Source organism: Alligator mississippiensis, chromosome 2 (genome assembly GCF_030867095.1).
Source record: "Alligator mississippiensis isolate rAllMis1 chromosome 2, rAllMis1, whole genome shotgun sequence".
Taxonomy (NCBI): Eukaryota; Metazoa; Chordata; order Crocodylia; family Alligatoridae; genus Alligator; species Alligator mississippiensis.
The window spans coordinates 60,555,440-60,567,917 of NC_081825.1; the positions used below are offsets into that span (position 1 = coordinate 60,555,440).

Here is a 12,478-nt window from a genome sequence, read left to right on the forward strand (position 1 = left end):
TTACATAGTAAGCAGACAATGCAATGAAAACCAGTTTACTTAAAACACTGGCTAGAGTGCTCTTGTCAGTACAGGAGAGAGAGTAGTGGATGAAGGGCATGAGTGTCTCTTCTGGTTTTAGGTCCTTGTCAGGCATGATTACCTAAAGCAAGACAATAATTCTTGCCTTGGTTTTACTTAAGGAAGTACAGTGTCAAAGTGGCTTCCTTACACTTGACAATCTAGTACTTTTTCACAAGTCTCACTGTTATTGCAGGTTGATTAATAGGATTCTTATTCCCCCATCCTTCACACTACAAAAAAATCTTCCTACAGACTTAACACAGAGTTTCTATTTATAGCATTATAGTTGCAGCTTTTAGATAAGTCTTTTTAACCCAGGAGAATTTATCTTATTTCTTCCAAGAAGCTGGGAAGGAGGGGTAGTGTTAATTCTTAAAGAATTAGTATCACCATTTCCTTTCAAGCAGAACACAGACATATCCCACCCCACAGTAAAAACAAAAATGAAGAGCTCAAACTTCTACTCCATTTCCTGAAATCTCTAATGCATTTTAAACTCATGCAATTGTCTTCACCTAGATTCAAGTGAGAGAGGATTGGTAACATACACAGAATCTCGTAGTTAGCAGAAGATATTGGCTGTACCAGTCTGACCAAGCCTGAATTTTTTACCTCTTCTTCTGAATGGCCTCTCCAGGAAAGGGTGAGATGTATAGTCTCACATCTTGTAAATGAAGGCTGAAAGAGCACTTCCAAAAAAATCAACATACTTTTTCTTTTTACAGGGTTCCCCGCCCCCCACACACTTGTTCTGTATCAGGGACCATATAGGTAGATCTGGGGCCAAACAAAACAAGCAAAGTGCATCCAGTCTGCATAATCAATGCTCTCCACAGTAAAAGAACTGGGCCACCTTTAGGAGTTAGGACATTGTAAAGATACCATCACAAATGACCACCATATTGCAAAATATGCTAGGTTAACCACATGCAGATGTTCTTCCCAAAATACAGAAAACAGGATGTGTGGAGTTCATGCCAGGAAGACCAAAACCAACATTCTGCTTTAGGTAATGGACTTAAGATCTAAAATCAGTATAATGTCATCTCAAACTAGCTGAAAATCTAAACTGTACATATGCTCATCATACATTCTCTCATAGCAGCTACTTCCTTGCCCTAAGTTAGGGAACTAATATGGATACGGTCCTAATTTTCTCTAATAACAATATTTAAAAAGCAAACCAGAAGCTCCACTTATATTTTAAAAATAAAGTATGTTAATTAAAATGTTCATAGGCTCAACTCAAATCTGGGTCTTGTACTAGACTCTTGAAATCTGTGGTACAGCACTTGTCCACAAAAATTGGAAAGGTGTGCAAGGGGGAACCTGGACTGATACCCCATCTCAAACAAAAGACATGCCACTTCCTGTTTCTATCTGTCACAAAAGTTGTCCACACAAACCCCAGCCAAACATCTCACAAAGGAAAACCTCATATATTTGTTCTCCCATTCAAGATACATGCTCTTCTGTAAAACATGACAGGAATTCATTTCATAGTTTCTAGGGTCGGAAGGGACCTGAACTGATCATCAAGTCCAGTCCCCTGCCCTGGGCAAGAATGAGTGCTGGGATCATAATACCCCAGCCACATATCTATCCAACCTCCTCTTGAAGACCCCCAAGGTAGGGGAGAGCACCACCTCCCTTGGGAGTCCATTCCAGAGCCTGGCAGCCCTAACTGTAAAGTAATGCCTCTTGATATCAAGCTTGAACCTGCTCTCAATCAATTTGTGGCTGTTATTCCTTGTTATCCCAGGTGGTGCCCAGGGGAACAGAGCTTCACCTATTTTCCACTGGTCCCCCCTGGTGAGTTTATAGATGGCCACCAGATCACTTCTCAGTCTTCTCTTGTGAAGGCTGAATAGATTCAGGCCCTTTAGTTTATCTTTGTAGGGCCTGGCCTGCTGCCCCCGACCATGCGAGTGGCCCTCCTCTGGACCCTCTCAAGGTTAGCCACATCCCTCTTGAAGTGGGGTGCCCAGAACTGGATGCAGTACTCCAACTGCGGCCTGACCAGCACTGCATAGAGGGGAAGGATCACCTCCCTGGACCTGCTTGTGATGCATCTATAGATGCACGACAAGGTGCATTTAGCCTTACTGACCACTTCCTCGCATTGCCGGCTCATGTCCATCCTGGAGTCAACAGTAACTCCAAGATCCCTTTCAGCCACTGTGTTGTTGAGAAGGGTGCTCCCCAGGCTATAGGTATGTTGCAGGTTTCATTGTTGAATGCACCAGTTCCACATCCCAACTACATCTTAACATAACAATGAAGACTTCACTTCCCCACCCCTCACTCCCACTTGTTTAATATATAACACGTTTGTTTAATATATAACACTATGGTTATTTTGTCAGTCATTATTTGAACTAAAAGGCCTTGAGGATGAAGTAGAAACGTCTTCCAAGATTTGACTATTGCTCTGAGTTTCACACATCCATGTTTCCTGCAGCAGACAGAAGTCTTGTGCTTGCAGGTATTCTGTAAGTATACCCTTCCAAATAGCAAATCCTCTGTTACTATAATTTTGAACATGAGGGGATATGCAAAAAACACTTTGAACACATTTTTGGGCTTTTCCCACTATTTCAGGGAGGAGTTATCTAGATGTGCAGAAACTCTTTGGATGATTAGCAAACAAACACCCCAATGGTTCTCTCTAGTCCTCTGCTGCTCTTTCTGGCTAGAGTTCTCTAGGTTAGAGAAATCAGTAGGCAAGGATTTCTTCTCTTCTCCTGCCTATGAACCCATTTCTGCCTAAAAGCATCAGGAAAATTCTTTTGATCTTCTACTCATAGCCTCTTTCAAGCTTCTAGCTTTAGTTTTTCAGTGTGAGAGAGTCAGTAAACTAAATTTCCTATGTTTTCTCAAGTTTCAGCCTTCTTCAGTCCCCCGGCTCTATTTCAGGAAAGTTTTCGCACAAAGCTTGATCCGATGAGATGCCATGCCAGCAAACACATTCGCTGCATCTCTCATCTCCCTGGAGAACATCTGTCCAAACTTCCTAGGACACTTTCTTTAAGAAAGCAGACAACACTCCAGAAAAACCTGCAGCCAAGACTCCCGAGAAGACTCCAGCCAAGAACGCTTCAAAGTCCAGCAAAGTCACCTCGAATAAGACCTTTCAAATCAATATGATTGCTATTTACAATAGGAATACATTAATGTAGCTATATTACTCATCTATAATTGATCGAGTACAAAATTCTGGGGTATTTTTGGTGAAAATAAGGTATCTGGCCTTGGTTCAGGAACCAATCCCCCATTTATAACATTGTTTCTTATGAAAAGATTGGTTCCAAGTTACAACATTTCGACTTACAACACAGCTGGTTCCTGAAAACTGCATCTTAAGTCCAAGGACTGCCTGTACAGAAATGTATCCAGCTGATGTCTGTGGGAACATAAACTAATATTGCCCAGGCTTAGATGCTCTGAAGATGACTTTGGTATGTGCTGTTAGTCAAATGCACATAGCCAAATTCCTGAGAAGAATGAGACATCCCCTCTTTATGACACCTGGTTTTGACTTATCTCAAATAGTAAACCAGATATCCTCTTTAACCTGTTCTGAAGTAGATGCACGGTGGCTTTGATGGGACAGAAGACTGCTCTGATGGACTTCAACCTGTGAACCCACATTATTTAGGATTTCTACATGCTGACTTTCAGACTAAAGATCTAAACAGATGTTATCCTTGGAGCATGCTCAGCTCTTCTGGAATACGTTGCAGCAGAACCGATATGTCTTACTGGATGACTCAGATGTTACCTGTTGCTCTGCAAGATCTAGCTTCTGCCGCTTCCAGGGCTTCAGAATTCCGATCCTGTGAGACCTGCAAATGGGGGAACCTGAGTTGGGGCACAGCAGTGCACTATGCATACATGGGGGATCCCCTGCCAGGGTATTCCCAGGACATACCTCTACAACAGAAGAACATAGGAATACATCCCAAGTCAGGACATGGCAGAATATGGATGCCCAAGAAATCCCCTGCCAGAGATTTCCTGATGCACACTTGTGCAAGCAGAGGAACATCAGGCAGGTGCTCCCAGGGGTCCAGGGGCCTAATCCTGCCTACCCTGGGAATTCCCCTGCAGGGATATTCCTAGGCATGCAGAATCAGGCTCCTGAAGTCCTGGGAGTGCCTGTCTGGGGTGGCTGGAGAGCGTGGGCAATGCAGACACTGACTGGAAGAGGGGGGGGCATAAGGCCCCACAGACTCAGGTAGGCTGGCAGAGGGTCCACAGACCAGACACCCTACTAGGAATCAGAACCAGTGAAAGATTGGGACCCCTCTGTCTGGCCTCTGATGAGCAGGGTGGAACAGAGCACCCAAAGTGTCATTCTGGGACTCTAAGGGATGCCTCCCAAATTTATATTAATTAACAAACATCAAGAGATGGCAGGAAAAGACAGGGCAGTACCCTGCTGGTGACAAGAGTGCGGAACAGGCTTGGGGTGGCCACCAGAGAGTGCCACCTTAGAGATACAGCCCCTTACAAAGGGACCTCCTTTTTGTAGGTTCTGACATGAAGGGTGGGAAAGTAGTGTTACTAATTTGTGTAAGAAATACTTCTGTCACCTAAAAGGAAGCATGTAAGACAAGAGCACAGACCCCAAGGAACCTAAACATTTCTCAAAAATCCTTCCAGGTATTTTTATGGTAGTATGAAAAGTCTTACACCTGAAAGTTGTATTTCTATCTGGTTAACAGATATCTGGTTCTATCTGCTCCTGGAAAGACAAGTTGCTTCCTGGCAACTGAGAGAACTGGAGAAACTGTTCCAATGTCCTTAAAAATGTCCTGTCTCAAAAAAGAGGGTTAAATTTCAAATTCTTCCTCAGCACTGTTTAAATAAGGGGAAAGAGTTGCTAACATATGGAGTTAAACATGAGAGTTCTTTGATCTTACCACTGAACCATCCTGCAACTGCTTCTATCACTGGAAATCTTCTAGAACAGGGGTGGACAAAATACAGCCTGCAAGCTGGATTTGGCCAATGGGTGGATGGCCACCAACTAATTGTATCTGTCCCACGGGTGGCTGGTGCCTCCAGCTGCAGGCAAGACTGTTCTACCCAGCATGAGCTGTGGACCCAGGCAAGGCTTTTGCCACAGCCGGCATGCAGCAGCAGCAGCTGTAGACACTGCGGGTAGGTTCAGAAGCCCGATGTGGAACCTGCCAGCACCATACACAGCTGATGTCACCACCCTTCCGGTACACTGGAAGCTCCTGCCCAGAGCTCCAACCTAGAACCTGAGCACCCAGGCAGGAGCTTCTGCTGTGCCAGGCAGGCAGCAGCATCAGCTGTGTCGGGGCTCCGGAACCTGCTGGCTCTGCCCACAGCTGACACCACAGCCCATCTGGTGCAGCAGCAGCTCCTGCCTGAGTCCACAGCTGATGCTGCTGGCAGGTTCCAGTTTGGGGCTCTGGGCAAGAGCTTCTACCATGCCAGGATGGCAGTGATGTCACCTATAGACGCCACTAGCAGGTTCTGTGTTTGGGCTCCTGAACCTACCAGCAGTGGTGATGTTGGTGCTCGCCTGCTGCAGCAAACTACAGATCCAGCAGGTTCTGGAATAAGGGGAAAGAGGAGGGGGAGAGAGAGAGAGAGATAAGAGAGGGGATACAGAGAGAGACAAAGACAGAGAGAAAGACAAAAGAGGAGACAGAGACAGACAGAGGGAGAGCAGAGGAGAGACAGACAAAAGAGAAAGGGAGAAGAGAGAGAAAGAGAGAGAGAAGAAAGATGAATGTGGCCCTTGACAGGTCCCCAAAACTCATTAAGTGGCCCTCTAGCTGAAATAAATTACCCACCCCAGTTCTGGAATACTTAAATTAGGGAAATCCCAGACCCTTCTTAATATTCATAAAAGATCCTTCTCCTTTTGCAGTGAGACAAGAGGGAGGCAAAATCCTGAAAAATGAGCTCTCAAGGAGCATTGCAAAGGAGCTACTGCTCTATAGCATGGAAAGGGGAGACCTACTTCTCAATATGAACATGTGAAATTCTATCAAGTCTAGCATGGATTCAATTTATATATGAAAAAGGCAAGTGGCCAGAGAGATCGTTTGCATTAGTTCCACATAAGCAGAAAGTGAATACAACCTGTTTACTGTACTAATAGGGAAATATTTTCCAAGATTATTCCTAAATTGGGATATAGGAAACCAGCACCTTTCCACCAGTCTTTTCTGCATGTGTCATTTTTTCTTCTTCTTCATGCTACTTTCAGTACTCTAAATTGAAGTGTCTTAGAGTCTTAAATGAATAAAAGTTTTTTAAAAATATAATCCTAGTCATTACCTTGATCTATATAGATGAATTATAACCCACACATTCTTTGGAGCATTTGTAACTTCTTTAATGTACTGGTCTCCAGAAATTTCTCTCAGCTCCCCATATTTTTGTCTTTTCTGAAGAGATTTCCATTCTTGTAAGCGCTGTTGCCTAATTCAAAAATAAACTCTTTTTAATACAACTTTCAAATTAAATAAAAAGCCCAAATTGTGTTTCTGATTTTAAAAACAAACTTCTTTTTTAATAAAGAAAGCCAGATGTTGATGTTTTACTATTTAGTAACAACTACTGAAAATTTGAATGAAAAATCAGTAGGTGGCAGTCTTCATCTATGAAAATATATGGTGAAATTAAGTTCTATGAAAAAGTACTGAAATAACCCAAACCTTTATTTTAAGCTGGTTTTCTTAAAAAAAAATATAAAAAATTAAACATTCAATGCACAGTATTCTGTATGTACATGTTTATATACCATAATGTGTCAAAATTTAGATGCAGAACTCCCTGTGCTACAATAAGAAAAAAACAGGACTAAAAGGGACCTCCAGATGTCTTCTAGTTCAACACCCTGTTGGATCATTCCTAAATTATTTCAGACAAGTGTTTGCCTAACCTGTACTTTAAAACATGTAAGAATGAAGACAGCATCTCTCCAGGTAATCTATTCCAATGCTTTTCCCCCATGGGCGACTGATGCTGCCTTAGTCAGGGGGGTCATGTGCCCCCCCCCCCCCAATGACCAGTCCCACTGACCAGGAATGGCTGTGGCCACTTCTGGGAATGGCTGCAGCGATCTGCCAGCACTTGCAGGGGGAGCACCAGCGCTCCTGCCTGCCTACCTGTCCATCGCTTAAGTGGTGAGCGCAGCCAGTCAGGGGGTGCACCGGCACTCTCAGTGGATGCACGTGCACCCCCATGCACCCCCTACATGTTGCCACTGATTTCCCTCCTCTGTCTTTTCTTCCCTAGAATAAATAATCCCAATTCTTCTAACCTTTCTTACAAAGAAAGATTATCCAACTGGTGGCCCATGTCTCTGGCCTGGGTTGTGCCCTTTCCATTACTCTCCTGCTGGAGTTTCCAGCCTTCCCCTCCCTCTTCCACCTTTCGCTGCCTGCCCCCATCTCTGGGGGAAGCACAGCATGGCCCACATACCTGAAGGAGGACTCAAGGGACCTGAGGCACCAGGGTAGTGCAAAAGAGCAGGGCAGGTAGGGGGAATTGCATGTCGTGTGCCTGCAGGCCCTAGCCACAAAGAAGTTGTGAAGTCCTGTTATAAATCATGTTTTCAAATCTGAAATCATTTTGTTGCTCTCCTCTGGACTCAGATTTGGACAAATCTTCCTTGAATTGTGCCAAAAACTGGACACAGTACTCCAGGTGAGGTTTCACAAGTACTGAACAAAGTAGAAGAATCACTCCACTTGATTTGCAGATGACACTCTTGTTAACAAACCCCCTGAATGCTACTGGATTATTTTGCAGTTTATAACTCCCACATCCCCTTTTGCAGTAATGCAGTCTGGCTAGTCATTCCCATCTGTGGTGCTGTATGTGATTGTTCCATCTTAAATGTACAACTTTACATAGGGCAGTCATTCCTTTCTTGCACCTGATGTTCCTTTTATTCATTAGCCCAAGAGGCCTAGTTTGAATCTGATGTCTTTCAGATTCCAGGTCCAGGAAGAAGAGGAGTGATAAATGCATATTTTTATGTCCAAATCAGAATATACACATATTATGTCCCCATTTGTTAACGGTCAGAGGGGGAGGGAATCATCCAACCCCCAGAATAACTAAATACATGGAAAGAGTTTGGGTCATAGTGTCATAGTGAATTGGACACTGTTCAAGTTCTATGTCACTGCTACAGGCAATGAAATGGAATTTAGGGAGGATTATGGCTGCTCCACCCTTTAATGTCTTCAAGCAGGAACCTGAGAAGGTACAGGACATATAGGTAGACCCTACACAGATATTAAAAAATTCCAAGTTCACAAGCCCAAGATGCATGCTCACCTACAGTGGGAATCAGATGGATGTACACTTACAAAACAATTTATATTAATATGGCAAGTAATGTCTTAGTATACCTATACTTTTCAACAGCTTTCATATCCTCTTCATCAAACTCATCTTCAGCTTCCTTTAATTCATTTAGAGTCATGCTTTCATATGGTTTCACTTAAAAAAAAAAAATAAAAAAAATTAGTGCTTTTGTTCACTGCAGAAACAGTATTTCAGTATTTTTTCTGTGCAAAATCTTTATATGAAGACACTGAGAGCCATCTCAATGTGAAAAATATTACATCTCATCTAAGAATTTGTTGTTCGACATCAGTGTAACCTGGTGCAAGAAAAAGATGGCAAGTTAAGTATGAGTGGGTGCACCTACATGTGTAATTAGAACGTAGGAATAAACTCCAGCACAGGTCACGCTGGAGTTTATTGGTCTGGGGCACAATATTTACATGTGTGCCCAAGACCGCAGCTTGCTAAGCTGGGGTGAAGCAGCCCTGGCTGACAGGGGACCCAGGGTGTCAGCCTGCCAGTCTGGAGCTCCTCCACCCTGGCACAACATGCTGCAGGGGAGCTGGCTGGGCACAAAGGTGCTTCAGTGTGGGGCTAGCCACCAGGCAGCCCCCACACTGTAGCACCCTCCTGCCCCAGACAGCCCTGGTCACTGTCTACACACGCGTTACGGCGTACTAGGTAACTCTGCCGTAGGATAATACTTGTCCTGGACAGTACTATCCTATAACGGAATTAATTAATTTACTGCACCTCATAAGGATGCTTGTGTAGATGGTGATACCTTAATGTAGAACTAGTCAACTCTGCAGTAAAGTATACATATAGATGCAATCAGTAAATATAAAAAGTACTACTTTGGTCATTTTCATGTGCTCCATTTGTCGCAGGCAATGGCTACATGGTAAATTTACTTCATTAGGCACCAAAGCCTCAAACAGACCATGCAAAGCTAAATGGTTGATTTTTCATGTTATATACCAGGGGTTGTCAACCAGGGGTAGGCACACCTCTGGAGGTACTTGGGAAGCTCCCAGGGGGTACGTGGCAGTGGCGCGGAGAAGCAGAGGGCACTTCCAGTTTTGCTGCTGTGCACAGGAGACCACCCGCCGCTCACTGATTGGACTTCCTACTTCTTGACCGGCTGCAGGGGGTACACCAACCAAAAAAGGTTGAAAACCCCTGTTATATACCATGGTGCATGTTACTGACTCTACTGCAAAATTTATGGTGCTATTATTCTCTCACTTTCTTCAATGCAATATTCTTTTTTAATTCGCTACTTTAAAAATAGCTCACTGAAAAATAACACAAGACCAAATAAAATAACCAAAATACTCCTTTTTAAAAATGAATTTCTGACACGAGATGTGTCAGATCTTTATTACTTTATGAATGGTGTTAAGGGTCAAACAGTACTTGCCTTCTGCTTCTTTCTGTAAGCGCAAAACCATTTCTTCGGTTTCATCTTTCGGCTCAACTTTTAGAGGCAGAATCCCAAAATCTCTTAATATATCATTCCATTCTGTATCTTCGTTGGGATCCTGTTTGGAAATCATGAAACAAAGCAAAAAAACAGACATTTCTATATTGTTTCCAAACAAGAATGGTTTCTTTATTTTTCCACTCTGGTATACAATACCATCCAGGACACAACATGGCACGATGTAACAGAGTGGCTCTTAACTGGACGCTGAGACCCACACAGCGCCTGGGCACGGGCGAGCGCCACCAGATGAACCTGCCCTGGGGCCCCCGTGTGAGGGCAGGCCGGGAAGCAGATGCAGCACGAGCAGAGGCTGCAGCCAGGGCACGAACCCAAGATCCCGGGCACACGTGGGGCAGGTATGACGGACCTGCCCCGTGCACGTCATTCAGCCGCGCACGTCTGCGTGCCTACACGCGTATGCGGAGGGCTGGCCGCTCGCACGCGCCCGTAGTCACGGGCATGCACCCGGGAATCTCCAGCTGGACCTCGGCACTTGCCCACCCGGACTCCTCTCCGCCCTCCCCGCACCCCAGCCCCAGGCCCAGCGGCGCCCCGGCCCCGGCCCCGCTCGCCTGCATGGCGCCGCTCCTGCTCGCAGCAACCGTTGGGCCGCCCCTGCACGGGATCCTAACGGCCGCTGGCCCGGTCGCCGGGCGGATCCATTTGTTAATAAAGGCGGTGGCAGCGTCGTTCTCTCCATAGGACCCCCCTGCGTCAAGGAATGGTTTGCCCCCAAGAGGGCTCCCCTGGCGGCAGCACACGGGGGCGCAGCCATCTCCGCCCCAACACCTAGGGCAGGGCGCTGGCAAGGGCTGCGCCCCTCCGTCACGGGGCTGCTCCAGTAACGTCCTACACCGAAACTGTTCAACAGCTTTTATATCCCCTTCCTCAAACCCATCTTCAGCTTCCTTGAATTCTTTTAGTTTCCTTCCTTCATATGGTTTCACTTAAAAGAACAAACCAAAAAAACGAGTCCTCTTGTTCAGTGCAGAAGCAAAATATTTCAATATATTTTTTTCTGTTCAAAATCTTTGTAGGTAGACACTGAGAGCTGTCTCAATGTGGAAAATGTTAACGTAAGAATGTGTTCAACATTGGTGTAACCTGGTGCCAGAGAAAGATGGGGCGGGGGAAAGGTGCTGAGAGGGGCTCGGCAGGGCAGGTTGCTGTTGGCGACCCACTGCCTACTGCTGGCTGCAATGACCCGGTGAGAGCTGCCAGCACAGCTGTTGTGTCGTGTCCTCAGCAAAATGGGGCTGGGAACCAGCCCTTGCAGGGAGACGTGGGCCTAGCAGATTTATTTGAGCATTTGAATAACGCCCCTGGTAGTGTGAGGCTCACCCCCGCCACACCTTGAGTTCATGACACAATTAATTGGTACAAAAGTAACAGTCACTCCATAAAAATGTCCATCCAGCTATAAAAAGAGCCAAACAGCTACCAAGACAGTGCTTGGCAAATATGTAACAGCTTTATATGTGGTTTCTATCCAGCTAATTTGAATGGGTGGCAGGGACCTAAGAGTGATATGGTAGCCGTGATGGCCCAGGAATTATGTGAGAGGCAAAGAAGTCTTAGGCCAGTGATACTCAACCATTTTTCCTTGGTAGGCCATATAGGCAGTGCCCAGTCCGTCCACGGGTTAGATGTAGGGTGGCCATCGAGGTACTTCAAAAATACTGTCCCCACCACCATGAATGTCGCATGCCTCCCAAAGCTGGGGGTGGGAGCATGGCAAGTTCCCACAGGCAGTGGCGGCGGTGGTGGCAGTGGGGTTGTGGTGACAGCAAGCAGCGAGCTCCCACAGGCATCTGCAATGATGGCGGAGGCGAGGGCAGGCCAAGCAGTGTCGGTTGCGGAGAGAGGGAGGGAAGGGTGTGCCAAGTCGTGAAAAATAGAGGATATCCAGTTTCATATCAATAGAGGACAGACGACCCGCACATTGGACAACGACCTGCACATCACGACGAGGGACATGCTCAGCTGGGATGGGCTTCACCTGTCCCCCAAAGGTAAGCGTGTGTTTTCTTCTAGGTTGGCAGATCCCCTCCGGCGGGCTTTAAACTAGGCTCGTTGGGGGGAGGGGAAGATGAGGGCAGGGAAAGCTGTGGACCACCAAACCATGTGACACCCACAAGGACAGCCCAGCCTGAAGAAAGAGAGCATTAGGAACCTGAAAGCCATGGGGAGACCAGCACTACGGCACAGGTAAGAAACGAGAAGGTAAGAATCAAAGGGCCCGTTGGGACTCGGAGCGGGGGGGCAGCAAAGGCACCAGTCGCAGGGCTCAAGTGCCTATATACTAATGCTAGGAGCATGGGGAACAAGCAGGATGAACTAGCGCTCCTGCTTGCATTAAACACCTATGACTTAGTGGGGCTAACGGAAACCTGGTGGGATTCATCCCATGACTGGGCGGTACATATTGAGGGCTATAGATTGTACAGAAAGGACAGGGTGGGGAAGAAAGGGGGAGGAGTTGCGCTCTATGTCAGTGAGCAATATACATCAACCCTTATCAAGACGGAATCCAAGGATGAGGAAGTAGAAGGATTGTGGGTTAGGCTACATGGGGGGCAA

The 12,478-nt window shown here is 45.8% G+C and overlaps 1 protein-coding gene across 1 annotated transcript in view; it reads right to left on the minus strand.

Moving 5' to 3' along the window:
• PDCL2 (phosducin like 2) overlaps positions 1 to 10,600 on the minus strand; it is a 36,384-nt gene extending 25,784 nt beyond the window's left edge. The window contains exons 1-4 of the mRNA XM_006263608.4: positions 10,471 to 10,600; positions 9,833 to 9,953; positions 8,472 to 8,562; positions 6,385 to 6,528 (exon numbers count right to left, since the gene is read on the minus strand). Of these exons, the coding sequence (XP_006263670.1) occupies positions 6,385 to 6,528; positions 8,472 to 8,562; positions 9,833 to 9,953; positions 10,471 to 10,476 (362 nt within the window). The 5' untranslated portion in view covers positions 10,477 to 10,600. The remainder of the gene's footprint in view (positions 1 to 6,384; positions 6,529 to 8,471; positions 8,563 to 9,832; positions 9,954 to 10,470) is intronic.
• Positions 10,601 to 12,478: the final 1,878 nt, after the last annotated feature.